The sequence below is a fragment of the Labrus bergylta genome, chromosome 24 (assembly GCF_963930695.1).
Source record: "Labrus bergylta chromosome 24, fLabBer1.1, whole genome shotgun sequence".
Classification (NCBI taxonomy): Eukaryota; Metazoa; Chordata; class Actinopteri; order Labriformes; family Labridae; genus Labrus; species Labrus bergylta.
Window position 1 is genome coordinate 2,416,280 of NC_089218.1, and position 18,841 is coordinate 2,435,120.

The 18,841-nt window shown below is 40.6% G+C and overlaps 3 protein-coding genes across 4 annotated transcripts in view; 1 reads left to right on the forward strand and 2 right to left on the reverse strand.

Annotated features, from left to right (window-relative positions):
• Window positions 1–404: 404 nt before the first annotated feature.
• On the reverse strand, window positions 405–10,409 carry atg13 (ATG13 autophagy related 13 homolog (S. cerevisiae)). Of its 2 annotated transcripts, XM_020654358.3 has the most exons (18): window positions 10,244–10,409; window positions 8,522–8,602; window positions 6,169–6,249; window positions 5,857–5,976; window positions 5,523–5,569; window positions 5,230–5,370; window positions 4,979–5,019; window positions 4,764–4,860; window positions 4,428–4,535; window positions 4,046–4,139; window positions 3,792–3,890; window positions 2,804–2,887; window positions 2,607–2,716; window positions 2,186–2,327; window positions 1,983–2,060; window positions 1,755–1,862; window positions 1,531–1,659; window positions 405–1,440 (listed from the first exon to the last, which is right to left on the reverse strand). In XM_020654358.3, the coding sequence occupies exons 2-18, from the start codon at window positions 8,588–8,590 to the stop codon at window positions 1,363–1,365; spliced, it is 1,626 nt and encodes a 541-aa protein (XP_020510014.1). In that variant the 5' UTR covers window positions 8,591–8,602; window positions 10,244–10,409; the 3' UTR covers window positions 405–1,362. The 2 variants fall into 2 exon arrangements, with proteins under 2 accessions (XP_020510014.1, XP_020510016.1); XM_020654360.3 differs by lacking the exon at window positions 3,792–3,890.
• Window positions 10,410–10,645: 236 nt separating this feature from the next.
• harbi1 (harbinger transposase derived 1) lies at window positions 10,646–15,253 on the forward strand. Its single transcript, XM_020654339.3, has 7 exons — window positions 10,646–10,701; window positions 11,094–11,259; window positions 12,051–12,253; window positions 12,660–12,747; window positions 12,831–13,035; window positions 13,127–13,302; window positions 13,585–15,253. The coding sequence occupies exons 2-7, from the start codon at window positions 11,095–11,097 to the stop codon at window positions 13,819–13,821; spliced, it is 1,074 nt and encodes a 357-aa protein (XP_020509995.1). The 5' UTR covers window positions 10,646–10,701; window position 11,094; the 3' UTR covers window positions 13,822–15,253.
• The window catches only part of creb3l1 (cAMP responsive element binding protein 3-like 1), a 28,438-nt gene continuing 24,177 nt past the window's right edge, over window positions 14,581–18,841 (reverse strand). The window contains exons 10-13 of the mRNA XM_020654343.3: window positions 18,677–18,779; window positions 18,292–18,451; window positions 18,010–18,169; window positions 14,581–17,778 (exon numbers count right to left, since the gene is read on the reverse strand). Of these exons, the coding sequence (XP_020509999.1) occupies window positions 17,742–17,778; window positions 18,010–18,169; window positions 18,292–18,451; window positions 18,677–18,779 (460 nt within the window). The 3' untranslated portion in view covers window positions 14,581–17,741. The remainder of the gene's footprint in view (window positions 17,779–18,009; window positions 18,170–18,291; window positions 18,452–18,676; window positions 18,780–18,841) is intronic.

The window sequence follows — 18,841 nt, forward strand, 5'->3', positions numbered from 1 at the left end:
TCCACTTCACCATGTTCCTCTAACTCTATGTCCCTAGTGTGTCTACAAACCTCCATCCTCCCTCCTTTCCGTCTTCTGCCTGCTCAACTTTTCAGAAAATGTGCTCAAACAGGCCGTTTGGAGATTTTCCCTTCATGACATCACAAAGGGCAGTAGCCCCTCCCACAGCTAGGTGTTTGTTCTGCCCTCTGAGTCTGCCTTCTCACCGTAAACAATAGGACATGGAGCGAGAAAGCACAGAGTACACCCGAGCCCTTCCAGAGAGGGGGCGTGGTCAGACACAGCTCATTTACATATTTAAAGGTACAGACACAGCCTGTTCTGAGCAGGGCTGAAATAGAGGGGTTTATAGACAGAGGGTAATGACCTGTACGCATCATTCAGACACTTGTAGACGGAGAGCATCAGTTTGAACAGAGCAGCCATGCTTTATTTATCAGGACATTAAGACCAACAACAGCAAAGAAACATTTAAATTAAAGCTCTCAACCAAACAGTCGTGGAGGATGACGTGGTTCCTTCTGGAGACGGCTGCAAAAACGAGTTCAACAAAAAAAACCTAAATATACTCAAGCATGTGGTACAGTTAGCACACTCGGTTAGCAGTCGTCTAGGAGGCTAAAACTAACAGGCTAACACGACAAACCCTGCAGGAAATCTTCTCTTGAATTAGCGTTAAGTTGTCTTAGTATTTCTTGCAGGGCTGTTGCGTTAGTTTTCGCTAAGAGTGATATACAAACTGGCTTGTGGTTGCATTTAAGAATGGAACTATCTCCTCTGTACACACAAAGAAAGCATTCAGTTCATGTGAAATCCATTTTTGGGGGGTTTTTAAGTTGGCAATTTGACTCCCCAGACCTGCTGGGAGACACCTGGCGTGGGTAAAATGAGTCAGTTTTCTTCAAGCAAGGCAGTGAACCCTCGAATGATGATGCAAGACTGTCGGTTTTTAATGTGCTAGACACTAGATTTGCACCGTTAAGGCTAAATGAAAGTGATTCTCAAAGACCAGCTTTTTAAAGATGAAACAAATACCCGAGGATTGTTTTGATTTTAGAGTCAGAAAGGCCATGATGAAGAGAACAAGCTCACATACTCAGGAGGGGGCGAGCTACCGTTGAACTTATCGTGACTACACAGAGGGCGATTGTGATCTTTTTTTTAAGCGTCTTAACTTTCCCCGACAAGATGATGGGTATTTACAGTGGCGAGGACGATCTGTACAGGCTGGTCAGAGAGGAGGTGTGAACGTGCCAGGAAGAGAGAGAAATGTGTGATTCTCAAAGGACAAACAACGACACAGTCTGCTTCTCCCTTTCATTCTTATATAGTCTTTCCTCACGTTAACCCCTCGCTCGTCTTCTACTGGAGCATGTCCACGAAGGCGTCAAACTCGTCAATGTTTTTCTCGTAGACGGCCAGTTTCTCGGGCAGAGAGTCCTGCAGCAGCAAAAAGACAAAAATGAACTTTAAATGACCAGTTTTTTATCTTTGGGAGTGAATGTGGGTTTAAAGTGAAGAGTGTGTTACCAGGTCGTCTGCCATGGACTGAGAGCTGATGTGCAGAGAGAGGCTCGCCAGCTGAGGAGGGTTTTGAAACTCGCGGTAAAACGTTCCCAAATCCATCGGCAACAAGTCGTCTTTAGAGAAGGCTGGACGCTGAAACACGGACACAGACGCTGGGTCAACATGCACAACTTCATTTCTGGGGTTTGTTCTGACACTGAAACAAAACGGACGTTAATAATACGTACAAAGTCAATCATGACAAAGTCGTCCTGTGGCCCTGATCCCTCCGAGCCCTGAGAGTGGAGACTGGCCTGCAGGGGGGAGGGGCATGGAGGAGAGTCTGGAGGCTGCACCTGAACACACACACACACACACTGATGTTTACATTTTCCTTTCTAGATACAAACAAAAGACTTCTGCTTTATGAAGAAAAGACTTTTAGTGACAAGCGTAAATATCGCTCTAAATCTTACCATGGGGTCATTGTCCTCGGAGTCGAGGCCTCGAGGAGCGAACGCAGCAAACGGAAGATCCAGACTGGCTGCTGTGATCTACACACACACACACACACACACAGGAACACACAAACATGAAGCTGCAGACCGTATCTCAGCTCAGAACATCACCTCAGATTGATGTTACTTTGGAAAGAAATGGAAAAATATGTTCGATGTACCTGTGCGCTGGGTTTATTAACAAACGCTCCGACTTTCCTCGTGAAGGCGTTGAGCGACTCCACGGGGTCGGAGGGAGAAACGCTCCTCCGTACTTCGTCCCTGCGTCCCTCGCCGCTGTTCGACAGACCGTCATCATCACCGCTGAGGAGAGAGACGAGACGCTGTCACGTTTAATCAAATAATAACCTCGATGTTTATTCCTCAGAGTAAATCTACGATGTGTAATGTGGCTCATTCATACATTTATTAAGAAAACAGTCATGAAGAAAGGTTTCTCACGTACTCTTAACGGCCACATTTACCCGATGTGAATAAAAAAAGAACTCCGATAACATTTTAGAGTAAAGTCGACGTAAAGCGGGAACCAAACAAGACAGAAATGTTATTCATGCTAATCTGAGGAGATGAGGAGAGAGTTACCTGCTGCCAGGTGTGTTGGGGGCATGTTCTGCGGTCAGGTGGGCATCAGCTGCATGAGGAGGCTGCGCAGGAACCAGCACGACCCCGCCCTCTTTCCCAGCATGCAACACCTGAGGGAACAGAACACAGCAGAGTTATAGCACATAAACGAGAAGAACATTGAGATAAGTCGTTTAGAGTGTTTTTTTTTTTTTTACCTGGTTTGGATTGGCAGTGGGGTGACAGAACTCAGCAGCTCCCCCTAGAGCTGAAGGCTGGTATGACAACCTGGAAGCGTAGAGCTACACAGAGAGACAAAGAACGAAGAATGAAAACGAACGAAACACGATGGATGTGCAGAGTCACACTGCATGACATGACGCTGACAAGTTAAGGCTCAGCGCTCGGATCTGAAGGAGTTTGAATGGAGTTCGGGAGGACTTAACTTAAAGGCCACAAAATGATTTTAACATGGCTTACATGGACGTGAATTTGACTTTAAGAAGGTTCTCACTCGTCAAAATGATTTCTGTCGGAGCTACTTCACATAGATTTAGTTGTTAAAGGCATCAGAGGCTGTAAAAGGTTAAAAACTACAACTCCCATGATTCAACGCTACCTAAAGACTCCAACAAACTAAATCTTTTGCTGCAGTTTTAGATGAAAGAAAGCAGCAGAAATGACACCTTAAACCTCACTTATGAATTGAATCTCCCTCTCTCGTTTATTTCTGATGCTCGTCTTTTGTTTTTGGTAAAATGAATGGCGTCTCCGTGAGTCAGATTTGAGAGCGCTCGCCTCCTGAAAGATACATTTTGAAGGATTCATTTGGATCAAACTTAATTCTAAGATTCTGGTTAGTAAATAAAATAAATAATAAAAAGGGTTAGGGAGTCAGACGGGATCAGAATCTGGAGATCTGCGTTGATGAAATTTGAAATGAGTCAGACAAGATGGTGAAAATAAAGTCTGACACATCCAGGAGCGACACACACACACACACACACACACACACACACACACACACACACACGACCTGGAGCGGCACACACACACTCACACACTCACACGCTCACACGCTCACACGCTCACACACTCACACACTCACACACTCACACTCCTAAATGAAAAGATGAATCTGAGTGTTGTTCATTAGGAAGTGAATCACACACGCTCACACCCTCACAGTGGCCAGCAAAGACTCACAGTGTGAGTGACAAGTCCAGGAGCCAATGGAATCTGCAGACTGTCCAGGGGGAGGGGCTTAGACAGTTTAGAGGGCGAAGGGCTCAGTGTGCACACGCACTGAGATAACACGCACACACACACAGACACACACAGATACAATAAAGGAAAACAGACAAAGAGAGAAAATAGAAATGAAAACAGAGAAGAAGTTTCAGGATAAAGACAGAGATTAAAAAAAAAGAAGAAGAGGAGTAAAGGTGTGTTTTTCTTACCTGAGAGGGAGGGGAGGTGGAGAAGGAGGTGGTGCAGACCTCCTGTGAGTCCTGAACGCCTGCAAACGGTCCTCCGTCGTCCTCATCTGGAGCTCTGCACAAACACACACATTTAGAATATACAATCCATATTAATATATATAAGGTTACCAATACATGTCGACAATAAACAGGCCAACTGGAGGAGAGTGAGCACGTGGGAGGGGCGGGCCTTAAAGAGACAGCAGCTGGAATGAAGCGTTACAGGCCGAGGCTGACCTGAGGGATTTTACTGACGAGGTTTTTGAGCTACACGTCTCACAACACAGCTCAACAGGTATCCCAGACTGACATCACTAATGCTGAGAATAGACCTCCTTTAAGGTGGGAGTAATGTACTCACCTGTAGTTGCAGGGCTGTCCCATGTTTGCAGGTCGCTGGCCGCTGCAGGGAGGATCCACAAAGTGATCCACGATGATCCCCATGATGGGAGCCGACCGCTCAAACTGTCTGCAGAGGACAGAGGACATTTTGAAGCACAAACTTCTAATAGGTCGATGCATATCTTTTTAAAAAGACTCATGTCACATCTTTTCCTTAATGTATCTTATTTCTTAGTTAGGCAACGTGTCCACTTAGCGTTTTTGTCTGAGGGCCAGTGTGTCTTTGCAATTGTTTTGAAGCTAGTGGACACGGGGCCTAAGACCTAGTATGTGTGTGTGTGTGTGTGTGTGTTACCTGTTGGACATGAAGGCCAGGTTGGTGCGGTACGCGCATGACAGTGTGACTGTGCCCACGGGTGTGCCGACAACACCGACCCGCACCGTCTGAAAAGCTGGAACGCAAACAATTCATTTATTCACCTTAATCTCCACATCAGCTGAAGTAAAACAGTGAATAACTGACTCAGCCATCATTAAAATGAAGAGGTCGTGTTATGAGTTTACAGTTACCTTCTCCGAGTCCACTCAGCTGGACTTCCCCAAAGTAAATCCTAGAATCAAGAGAGACAGAGATGGTGAAACAGGTTTCACATAAATTGCATGAAGAAGAATGTCAAGGTTTGAGAAGGAAACCCCAAATGTGTAAAAAGCGAAGGCCATACAATCGATCGAGTGTTGTAGTGCAGCTGTTTGCAGATCAAAGTCAGCTTCAGCTGTTTGGAGGTCGGTTAAATCAGCTGTTTGCAGAGATGAGCACTGACCTGTATAAAATGACGTAGTCATGTCCCTGCTTTCTGGACAGTTTGTAGGCGGGTGTTACTCTGGTGATGGCGAGCAGAGACTTCAGCAGGACAGACAGACGGTTGTAGACCGTGTACGACACCTTGATGTCCTTATCACACCTGCAGAAAAAGAAAAACAAGTTTTTTCTTGAGAGAAGCTCCTTTTCTGTTTCCTGTGATACTTTAACTCCCCGGTATCCATTTTTCATTCCTGTTTCTTTCTTTAATTGTAATTCGGGGAATGTAAGAAAATGAGATCAGATTTCACTCACTTTTCGTTCATCTCCAGGCACCAAGTCTCCAACTCCATCGAGTCTCCCTGAAATAAAGAGACAGAAACATTGATGCAGGGACAGTAACGTCCACTGAAATCAAAATGTACAGTTGTTTGATGTCATGGGAAGTGGTCTGCCTTCTGTTCAAAATGTATGAAATCCTCTGACACGTACCTATCATGACATATTTCTTGTCACCAAGCTCTCATATTCCTGACTTTCTGTTTTCTAAACATCTGATATAAAAGTCCCTGAACAGCTAAATGTCATCAAAGTGAAAAATAGTTCCATGAAAGAAGAAAAAAAAAACAAGTAAAGCAGAGAGTTCTACCTCCGACGTCTTCAGGGAGATCTCGACGCACATGGAGCGTCCGATGCCGGGGAGTTGTCCGGCCAGCGCCTTCTTGGCTTCATGAGTCACCTCGGGGATGTCTTTGATGGCTAAATTAAACTAGAAAAAGACGAGAATTCAAAATAATAATCAAAATCTCTGAGAACACCCTCGTGACCCAAAGCATCCACTGACGAATGTTACTTATATGTATTTATTTTATGGGAGATCAAGGTTCTTACCTAACCTATGGGGTAATGTTCTTTAATGTCAAGTCATACTAAAAGATAAAAGAATGGTTTTATTCTTTACCCAATCAGATCCTGTCGGTGATGAGGATGAGCGAGTGCAGATTTTCTCTCCAAGGCGAGCCTGGACGATCACCTGGACTGTCTGCACACAGGACAAAAACAAAAATCAGATCATCTTCATCTATATCTACCTTCTCTGATCATATCATATCAAACACATCCAAGTTAAAACACAAATTATGCGCCTAATTTAGTCTCATTACATAGTGCTCATTAAGCTCAGCTCAGAGGTAAAATTATTCTCTAAACATTACTGTTCACAGAGCTCAGAGATTAAATGTTCATCTTACTCAAGTTATATGAATAAACTTCATTTATTTTATTTAAAAGTAAAAGCTCTTCATCCAGCCTTCTGTGTTTAATTTACTCAAAGAAACAGCAGTCTGATTCATTTATTATTTAAGTGCAGTAACCAACAACTAACCACCAGGGGGCGCTCTCTCCATATAAAGTGATTTATAAACGATAAAATACATTTATTTTAATTTTTATAACTAACCACCAGAGGGCGCCCTCTCCATATAAAGTGATTTATAAACGATAAAATACATTTTAATTTTTATAACTAACCACCAGAGGGCGCTCTCTCCATATAAAGTGATTTATAAACGATGAAATACATTTATTTTAATTTTTATAACTAACCACCAGGGGGCGCTCTCTCCATATAAAGTGATTTATAAACGATAAAATACATTTATTTTAATTTTTATAACTAACCACCAGAGGGCGCCCTCTCCATATAAAGTGATTTATAAACGATAAAATACATTTATTTTAATTTTTATAACTAACCACCAGAGGGCGCCCTCTCCATATAAAGTGATTTATAAACGATAAAATACATTTTAATTTTTATAACTAACCACCAGAGGGCGCTCTCTCTATATAAAGTGATTTATAAACGATAAAATACATTTTAATTTTTATAACTAACCACCAGAGGGCGCTCTCTCCATATAAAGTGATTTATAAACGATAAAATGTATTTATTTTAATTTTTATAACTAACCACCAGAGGGCGCCCTCTCCATATAAAGTGATTTATAAACGATAAAATGTATTTATTTTAATTTTTATAACTAACCACCAGAGGGCGCCCTCTCCATATAAAGTGATTTATAAACGATAAAATACATTTATTTTAATTTTTATAACTAACCACCAGAGGGCGCTCTCTCCATATAAAGTGATTTATAAACGATAAAATACATTTATTTTAATTTTTATAACTAACCACCAGAGGGCGCCCTCTCCATATAAAGTGATTTATAAACGATAAAATACATTTATTTTAATTTTTATAACTAACCACCAGAGGGCGCCCTCTCCATATAAAGTGATTTATAAAAGATAAAATACATTTATTTTAATTTTTATAACTAACCACCAGAGGGCGCCCTCTCCATATAAAGTGATTTATAAAAGATAAAATACATTTATTTTCAACCTATAACTTTTAATTAGAGTCTTACATCATTGTTTGGTAAATTATTTATATTAAAGCTGCATTTTTACATTAAACCTTTTCTTCTTAGGTTTAATTTTACTTTTCAAATTTACTTTTTAATCAATTTAATTAGTTTATTGTCGTTTGGTTTTCTTAATGAAAATACCACAAACCTTTTTATTGATTTAATTGAAATGATCAATTTAATTAAAACTGCTTTTTTGATTATGATTAAAATATTTGATATGAGTACATCTTACAGCTCATTGAGCTAATTTAGATTAAACATAAATTAAAAGGAAACATTTACAAGTTAAAAGGGTTGTTTTAAAGTTCTTCTTCCTTGCCTTGATTTTATTAACTTTCATATGCTCATAACTCTTCTTCACCTACCTTATGTTCTCGATTAACATTCAAAGATAATATTAAGTCCATTGATAATATCACAGATCAATTACAACTCTGAATATATATCATATATATGTATAAAGCATTTTCTTTCCCTGTGTTTAACATCGATCTAAAATTGTTTTCTTATGGTGTCGCTACATCTACCTGACCTGGTTTTGTCGAGCACGCTGTTCTTAGTCAAGTCAAAGTTTTATTTCTAGAGAACATTTAAAACAACATCAAAAGTGCTGTACAGGTTTTTTTTAAAAGCCAATTAGGAGCATAATAAAGTGGGAGTAGACCCAGAGCGCGCTGGAGGGATTATATATCCCGTCTGGCCTGGGAGCACTTCGGGGTCCCCCAGGAGGAGCTGGAAAATAGTGCTGAGGAGAGGGACGTCTGAGGGGACTTGCTTAGCTTGGGACGTCCACGAGCCTCTGGTGTGTTGACCGCAGAGCTCAGATAAACACGGCAGTATTACATTCATATTATTATCATCGTACTGCTCTCTTACCTTCAAGGCAAAGAACTTTATGAACTTGTCCAGATCTTTCTTATCCTGCGGACTCAGGCCACTGTCCATGTTTTCACGAGCCTAAAATGAAACAGATCAACATGTTAAGAGACGAACGTCCACCACAGCAGCTTCAAGTGTAAAGTTTGCAAAATAAACAGCTTTTACTGTGAAAGTAACTCGCTACCCGATCACTTCTAACTTCATCCCAGACATCACAGTTTTTAACAGAGTCACTAAATCCTGCTTAGTTTAGCAATAAACTTCTAAATACTACCCACAGTATCGTACAAATACAGTGCCCCGAGGTGTTTCTTCTTTTGCTTTCTATAAATAGTGTTGATGTAGTGAGTAAGAGGGGAGAGGACTTCCATGTTTTCATTTCTCTATTCGACTGTGTGTTTAGGGAAATCTGTGTTTGCTCTGCGTAGTCTGTTGTCTCTCGTCTGGTGCCGTATGTTTATGATTCTAAATTCTGTTTAGACTGTACTGATATAAAGGCGTTTTGATTTGCAGAAGCTTCCAGGAGGAAAGCGGTCATCTTGTCCTCAACTTTGAGCCAGTGAAGACGACTGTGCATACGGATCCTGTAGACCAAGCACTGCTCTGCACCTTTAAGAAAAAGCTAAAGACCCAGCTCTTTCATGAATACCTACTAACTTAATGATGATGGTCTCCATATTATTGATGATGATGATGGTAATGACGATGGTTTTTGTTTGATAACGATGACTTATAAGATGGTTCCTATACTGATTAGAGCTCTCAAGAACTGCCCTCCATGTTGTGCTTTGCCTCTGGTCACTTCCTGTCAGCACCTGTGTGTCCAATCAGACTCAAAGCTGATCGTTTGCTCTTACTGACATTGTTACCCTTTTTCTAGATCCTTGCTTGTGTTGTTCTTACTCTCTGATGTACGTCGCTTTGGATAAAAGAGTCTGCTAAGTGAATTGTAGAATAGTAAACTGTTCTTTACCTGCAGGCTGCTTTAATCTTAAGATAAGAAAATCTTTATTGTCACTGTACAAGTAGAACAAATGTGTTGGAGCAAACCTGTAAATACATAATAGAAGTAAATAATGAACAAAATACTTCACCCAAAATACACAGAAATAAAAACATGTGGAAATAACAATAACATTAAATTATAGAATAACAGGTGCTGAGCTAATTCCAGCTTTGCAACAATAAAAATATTATACACTTAATGTGCCTAACATGTAAATAAATAAATAATGACTATGATATTTAATACTTTCACAACACAGATCAGCTGATTCTGAACCAAAACAATCATTTAAACAGCTGATTTGTGTTGCTTTAATAACGTGAAATTACACATTTACAACCTGCACACTGTGTATGATACATTAAAGAAGCTTTTAGCTGCAAACACAGAATAATAAGAAGGTTTTATAGAATTAAACTTCGAGTGAAGTGGCTGTTTGTGTGATGAGTTAGCATGTGAGGCCTCCACGTTTACATGAAATATCAGAGTTAAAAATGGAAGTTATAACAAACTACAAACACTGACAACTACTTTAAACGCTGCTTAACAACCTCTGGGAGATTAATAATGTTTAACTTGATTGTGTTATTAATAATTTCTCGACATAAGAGGGTCACTGAGGAGGTGACTCCCTGGTCAACAAGCGTTAGCCGTTAGCAACCGTTAGCTTCATACGACACACTTTATGTTCATAACAAAACAGTCAAACTTACATCCGCTTTCCCCTTTACAGAGCAGCTCCAATAAAACGCGACTCAATCGTGAAAAGACGACATGAAATCACGTGTTTAAGACGCGCAATTCTCGATGTTTTACAACGACAACAACGGCTGCGCTACTTTCTGTTTATCTTCTCCATGTCGACGTGTTTTAGTCGATTGCAGTTTCACGTCGGCACTTTCGTTACTTTTTGTCGTCCGGCATATATATATTAGAAAAAAAGAAAAAAAAAAAGAGAAATAACTCACATAGACTGTAAATATTAAGGAAACGCCACGCTAAGCGTAATAAACCAAAAAAAATTGCGATGTATTTTTTTTTACCAGTAAACAATCATTTAAATATAAAACAAGCGCGCTTAAAACAAAAAACAGTGTCGAATCTGCGGATGTGCGCAGAAAGCTGCGTCTACTTGTGTTTTGTTTACAAATGCTGCACGACTTCTGTAAAGGTAAGAGCCTTTTTTTGTTTTGTTTTTTTTTAATTAAAAATGCAACATTAAAGCCCAAACTTTACTCTCGATTCATAGACATTTCAACTAAAATAATCAAAAGACTTTTTAACAGACTATTTAAAAGCACAAATAACGTTTACAGCCATTTTTAAAGGTAGTTAGCATGTTAGCTTCACTTGATTTTTAATACAGTAGTGCAGCAAAATATCAAAACATGACATGAAACACACTTTATGTGATACATTGAACCACAGTTGTGCATTTTGTGCAGGGATGTGACAGTATTTGCATTTACTAGACAATTTGCAAACATGTTTTTGGGGATTTGTGTGTGTTTGTGCACTTTGAGGTAAATCATTTCATCCTGTGTATTTGATTTAGACCCTCAGAATGGCGATCTCTATAGCCATCCTGGACTGTGACCTCCTCTTACATGGCCGAGGACAAAAAACCCTGGACCGCTTTGACCTGGACTCTGTCTCCGACCATTTCCTCCTCTCACAGTTTGGCTTCCCCAGACATTTCATCCTCTACCTGGTGGAGTTACTCAGAGAGGTGAGCCTGATTGTCACCTTTTAATAGAATAGAATATAATAGAATGACTTTATTGATCCCAAACTGGGAAATTGTGGCGTTACAGCAGCAGGTTATCTAACACACAATATGAGTAAACACCTCCCACCCCCACCAAGGACTGTTTTCGCTGCTGGACTCTGGAAAGAGGTTCTGCAGCCTCCGAAGCAGAACTTCCAGGTTCTGTAACAGCTTCTTCCCACAGGCCATAAGACTTTTGAACAGGAAAATATAATCCCTCCATTCCCCCTCAAACCCCCACACAGGACTACCTCACTGGACTGTAAAACACAATATAACGTGCAATATATTTATCTGTATAGTATTTTTACTCATAGTTTTTCTTTTTATATCTATTTATATCTGCACCTTATTTTTATTTTTTATATGTAAATACTTGCTGCTGTTTTTATCCTGCACTACAACGAGCCAAATGCAACGAAATTTTGTTCTTATCTGCACTGTAAATTACAAGTTTGAATGACAATAAAGAAAGTCTAAGTCTAAGTCTAAAAAAAAGGAAGATTAAATGTAAATGTGCAAAAACAGAGTCGTAAATGGACAGTATTGACATAAGTTAAACTGCATGAGTGTAGACATATTATCAGCAGAAACTAGTCAATATAACGGGGAGTAGGCAGACAAATGAAGTGAACATGAGTGCAGGGATAATGTGCAGAACAGATTACAGTACGGAGAGACAGATATGATCATGATGAATAAACACATTGTTAGAAATCCTCTCTGAATGTATGTGTGTGTTTGTGTGTCAGGCTCTGTGCAGACGTACCCAGAGGTCCAGAGCCATCAGTCCTGAGGTCCAGGTGTTGGCAGCTTTGGGTTTCTACACGTCCGGCTCTTTTCAGACGTCTATGGGAGATACTATCGGGATCAGCCAGGCGTCCATGTCCAGATGTGTGTCAAACGTGACCAAAGCCCTGGTGGAGAAAGCTCCTCAGTTCATCACCTTCAACAGGTATGAAACCATCTACTGCTATACACTTACAGATCGAGACATGTCAAATGTTTAGCCCCACTAAGGCTTATCTGTGTGTTAAATGATAGAGGTAAACAATGTCTCAATGAAGTTTATTAAATTATGTTACATCATAAATAACTGGGCTAAAAATAGTTTTTACAGAAGTAAAGAAGGAGTGCACAAGTCATCATCATGCAGAAGTCTGTCTGCATCCTCTTAGATTTATCGAGATTATCTCTACTATGATGAAATCTGGAGCTTTCATAACTTTCTTTCTGACATATGAAAATACAAGTACACGTGGACGGACAAGACAAGCCAACATCTGGCTCCAGTAAATGCATGTCTGCTTGGATGGAGTTATTTTTAAACCTGTGCTTTATTTTAAAAATGATTACATTAGAGACCCCGCCAGCAGAGACCAAAACTTCCAGGAGTTCCAGAGGGTTGCAGGATTTCCAGGAGTTCTGGGGGTGCTGGACTGTGTTCAGGTAAAGTAGATTCTAATACTTGTGAACACTCTGCATGCAGGCGACCTCTCCTCTCTCTCACCTCTTCTCTCCTCCTTCTTCAGGTGACGATCAAAGCCCCGAACAGCGAGGACTTTTCCTTCGTGAACAAAAAGGGTTTCCACTCTGTGGGCTGTCAGCTGCTCTGTAACGCTCGAGGACTCTTACTCAGTGCAGAAACCTGGCCAGGAGGACTCAAAGACACGGAGATTCTGGAGAGATCCGCTCTCTTTAAACAGCTGCAGGACGTCGAGGATGGCTGGCTGCTGGGTGAGTCCTGGATTTCAGTCTCTCTGATTTCCTGTCAAATCTAAAAAGGTTGAGAAAATGAAAAAAAGGGGTTGTCTCTGTTTACCTCCAGGCGACTGTCGTTACCCTCTGAAGAAGTGGCTGATGACGCCGGTCGATAACCCAGAAACCCCGGCTGAGTTTCAGTATAATCTGGCTCACACGACTACACATGAGATTGTGGACCGGACCTTCAGGGCCATCCAGACCAGATTCAGGTGTTTGGACGGCACCAAAGGATACCTTCAGGTACTCTATTGAGCTCTGTTTCATTCTGCTGGATCAGAGTGTAATAATGATGTTTATGCATAAATCAGATGGGACCATTGTGACTGTTTTGAAGTTTCTTTTTTGTTTTCTTAGATAAATAAGTTTCAGATTTATTTAACTCTGACACCTAGTGTTTAAAAAGTGTATTGCAGTCCAAATTCAAAACATTGTAGAGAGCTGTCTCCCTCATATAAAAAAATAACTGAATAAACTGAGAGCTTGTTCTCCTCATTTAACTACCTCATCATCTCTCCTCTGCAGTACTCTCCTGAGAAAAGTTCGGCTATCTTGCTCGCCTGCTGCGTCCTCCACAACGCCTCCCTGCAGTCCGGATTGGACGCCTGGACTCTGGAGAGAACCGACCCTCTGGAGCAGCCCGAGAGCCTCGAGCAGAGACCCGAGGACCGGGACAGCCATGCGGAGAACATGCGGAAACAGCTCATACTCAAAACAGCTGATCTGCTCTCTGGGGCGTCAAAGACTGAACTACGACTGTGACCAGAGTTAAAAAAAAAGAAAAAGTCACATTTAAAGCAGAAGAATCCACAGACACGGCGTTGCTGATGCAGTTTTTTAATATTTTGCTGGTTTCTACTCTACGGACTACACTAAGATAACATAGTTGTATATGGAGGAACATGCAAGACGCTATACAACAAACCAAGACAACAGGTGAACATGTCACATTTCAAATAACACCCTGGAACCCTACAGTTATTTAAACTGTGTGCAGCCGCCGTGTTACCGCAGTTCCTTTACAAGTGGAAAAAGTCTCCCTCCCTCCTTTTATGTTCATTTTTTAAACCCTCCCACCCTCCTTAGATCCGCCTTTACCCCACTGATTGTTTTTTTCTTTTCCACGTCATTCAACAATCTCACAATACAAAAAACAAAAACAGAAAAGGCCCTTATTTACAACAACTGCACATTTTGTTGTCATTATTTATGTACACTGGTGAGTTATGACTGTGAAAGGGGGATTCCAGTATCATGTTTTTTTAACCTTTTGTACATGTTGGTGTTTAAATCACCGATCTATTCACACTGTTTCTGCAGACGATTGGTTCAGCCTGCAGCCGTTAAACGAGCTGTAAAGGCTGCAAAGAACAACCGCTAATGATTCTTGTTTTTAAGAATGACTTAGAGTGCTCAAGATGTTTGTTTTAGTCTTTGAAACATCCGTTATATCACTTTATTCAAAAACACCAAACTCCATTGACAAAATTAGCGATCCAAAAGTGGTGATCAAGACGTGAGCTAATCCGACTTTTTTTTTTTTTTTTAACCAGGCTGTAAACATTTTAATTTCAGCTTTTTTGAATGGGTGTGTATGTGACTTCCTGTGCTTCTGCAGCCAGCCTCTAGTGGACACTCGAGGGACTGCAGGATGTTACACTTTAGCATCAACTTCATTGTTTCTGAAACTGTTTTTGTCAGTGGAGTCTGGTGGTTAATCAATTGTCTTCCTCTGTAACATAAAGGTCTCTCTCTGTGATATTGTCACTTAGACTTACTCATTGCTTCCGACTAAAGCAACTCCAAAACATTTTAGCTATTTTAGTCACTAACTCATTGAAATCTATACATTTGTAAACGTGCAAAAAATTGGGCCGAGGTTGAAAACTACCGGAACTCCCCTTTAAGGATGAGAAACATTGGGATGTTTGTGCTGCGGGCTGCAGTCACAAAAACATTTAGACATTTTTTTTCAAAAGGGACACAAAATAAAACTCGTAAAAAAAAAAGAACACAATAAAGAAAATCTGTGACTTTCAATACAGAACACTCCCAAGTATTCGTCTTTACAAGTTTGGAGATGTGAAGGAAATGAACATTTTGTAACAGTCGTTTTCTAAATCTGTCAGAAAATCAAAGAGTAAAGTTCCTTCAATGTGTGGAGATAATAAAGCTAGTGGTTTTTTTTAAATTCCTGGAATGTTTTTCGTCTCCTGATTGGCTTCATCAATATATACACACTTTCTACAAACAGGAATAAATACAACACACACCGCTGTCGCATGAGCTCGTCCAGTCAATTCATTTCAAATACAAGGGGGGAGAAACTACATTAGGTTCATTCTTTTAAGAGTCTGTGGTCCATTTTTGGCGTTGTCATAGCAACAAAGAGATCAACCTGAGGGTCAAAGTTGAAGTTTGTTTAACTTTAAAGGGAGAGTTGGTCATTTTCTAAAACTAACATGATTCTGAAAGTAGCATTCCCTCAGTGCTCCGTCTACAATAAAGACAATTTCAACCAAAATCTTAAAAAGTGGATCTGGAGGAAATCACCAACCCTGCCTTTAAGTGGATTAATTTAGTATTTCATGCGACAGCAGTGGAACAAACACTGTATTACAGTTAAAAGACAAACAGATCAAAGTTTTACATCCATGAAGCAGCATGTGAACGACGACACACCATCGTGTAAAACTTCTTCATCCTTAACATCACAACAGACACTTCCTCTTTTTTTGTGCATAAAATAAATATGCTCTTTTCTGATGCTCACAATATATTATAAGACGTATTTTTAAGGTTTTTTTGTAAACGTTATTTAGAAAAAAAACAAGACATTAAGATCGACTAATCTTAAAAACATTTTTTTTTGTTGCATAAATTAAATATGCTCTTTTTTTTTGATGCTGCAAATATATTATATGTACAATTTATAATTCCATAAAAAATACTTTTTATGTGATGTTTCCCAACAACCTCTGTCAGGACCCCGTTGACAGTCCCTGGATATGAAAATATGGTTTCCCCGTGGAATGATGCAGAATTTTGATTTGAATTCAAAGACAGAAAGTAAATTTAACTTCAGAGACGGATGAAAAAATTAAATTAAAGGTCACATATTCTGAAAAAATCCACTTCCCCATGTTTCTCTAACTCTAACATGTGTCTCTAGTCCGTCTACAAACCCCCAAATGATGAGAAAAGTCCATCCTCTCCGTCTTCTGTCTGCTCCACTTTTCAGAAAATGTGTGCTCAAACATGCCGTTTGGAGATTTTCCCTTCATGACATCACAAAGGGCAGTAGCCCCTCCCCCAGGTGGGTGACACTCCCACAGCTAGGTGTTTGTTCTGCCTTCTGAGTCTGCCTTCTCACCGTAAACAATAGGACATGGAGCGAGAAAGTCAGAGACACCCAAGCCCTTCCAGAGAGGGGGCGTGGTCAGACACAGCTCATTTACATATTTAAAGGGACAGACACAGCCTGTTCTGAGCAGGGCTGAAATAGAGGGGTTTTGAAACTTATTTAATCTGATTGTTGAAGAGGAGGAGAATATGTGACCTTTAAAGAATATTACATCATTTTGTTTTTGTTTTGTCGTATTTCTCAACTGCAAACACATCATCAAACAGTTTTAGTTAAAGGTTCAAACAAAGTGCATTCACAAAAAGGTCATATAAAATAATGTCCACATTCAAGGTGTTTATGATTGTTTAAAAGACACGAGACGCAGAGTGATTCGAACTACAGGTGAGTCGGCGTGTGTTGGCTTTTCATTTAAGGCCAAGTTGGTCTGAAATCAGAGGAAGGCACTTTTAAAATGGCACCGCTGTCTTTTTACAAGTATGTTGTGTTCATTGTGTGCTCTTACGATTACTATGATCAGAGACAGCTAATTAATCAGTTACGATGTTGATCATGTTTTCATAATTTAAATCATTTATGGAGAAAATACGGCAAATACTGTTCAGTACATTTACAAGAATCCCACAGTCGAGCTTCTGTGCTTCTCTCAACATTAAAACAACAATGAGCAAATTAATGGTGCGTTCAATTTACCTCCGAAATCAGATCTCGATCGGTTAGTAAAGATTCTCTGAGTTTTCAAGTCGGACTGCGTCTTCAGGGGAGTGTTAATGATGACGTTTCAGACAGGAAGCTCAGAGTTTCTGACTTCCGAGATCAAATGGAACGCAGCATAATAACGCCTTAGAAGCTGATCATTTTAAATATTTTAACACCTTAAATGACGTGTACCGTCGTATCTTCTTGGAAAAGGTCTGACTAGTTTTTAGTGATGAATTATGATTCTTAAAACGCTACAGGCTGCTTCTGTGTAATCAAAGATCTGTGGTTTTTATGTGATGAATACATGATTTAGTCTAACTGAGAATTAGGGTGAAATCCTCCTAAAACTTAAAATGATAAAAATGTAAATCCCAACATTGTGGTCTTTTTAAAATCCAGTATTTTCAGGTGAGAAGTGAAGCACTACGTATGGCAGTGAGCCGGCTGTGGACGATGGGAGGACGGCAGTATCTGACAGGAAGTGGAGTACGTATGATGATGCAGGTTTTTGGTCCAGTTGGATGTTGATGTGAAGCCGTCTGAGTTTAGGAATCTCAAGGTTATTGTTTTGGGGTCAGAGATGAGAAGTCGTGAGAGGAGGAGGAGTCAGACGGGGTCAGAAAATCTCTGAGACTCCTTCTGCTTTTGTTTCTCTGAGGAGAGAAGAGAGGGTTAGTGTTCAGAGGAAAACATTTAGGCCTTTCACATGTGCACAAAACTCCTGAAAACCTCCTGATAGTTTCAGGCTGAGCTGCATGTGTGAACGTAAACAGACTATTTTTTCACTCAGGTGCATGTGTGAACAGCCAGATCAGGAGGATTTCAGAGTGCATGTGTGAAAACGGCTATAAAGAGAGTTCATTATTTGGAGATTTCTTCTTTACCTGTGGTCTGATTTTGGCTCAGTCGTCTGGTTTCTCTGCGTCTCAGCTGTGTATCTGCTGCTCTGAACGTGGGAGTGGGTTTCAGACTGCAGCCTGTCGCCCTCCAAAACCTCCTCCAGAGGAGACCCTTCATCGTAGAAGAGCAGGCTGCGGGAACGGACTGAAACACAAACACACACGCTGTCTCATTCTCGTGTAGCTTCACCTGCTTTGAAACATTTATGTGTTTCTTTCTTTAAATTCACAACACACCACTGTAACGTGAATATTTTGATGTCCTACCCTGACTGGTGGTGTAGAGGTCCGCTGACTGAAGAGGAGCGGAGGAGGGGTGAGAGGAGGAGGAGTCAGAGGACAAAGAGGAGGAGTCAGCGAGGAAGGAGAGAGGAGAGAGGCAGGGGGAGAAGGAGCCCAACACCAGGACAAAACACACCGCCATCATCTGCAGAGAAAAAGCAGACAAAACATGTGAAATGAATCAGAAATGTCACCAGAATAGAGCCAAACCACGACTGAATCACTTCTGAAGATGCATTTGTGCATCAGAATATAACTGTCAGTCTTCCGTCACATGAGCCAGTTCAGGTGGTCTGTTTTCTAAAAGGAGGCCTGAAGTTGTGCTTACAGCATCTCAGTCTTAAAACAACAGATGACAGACATTATTTACCATGAGGCATGTCCCCGTTTGAGTTGAGGCCATTTTACAAGCACGAGGGACGACTTTCCCTGAAATCAGCGACTGAAGCTTCTGGAGCTGCTGAAGGAGAGACCTGATGGGACGGGAAAGAGGGGGACAAAGGAGTTAAATTCAAGGCAGAACATTCCTCCTCTT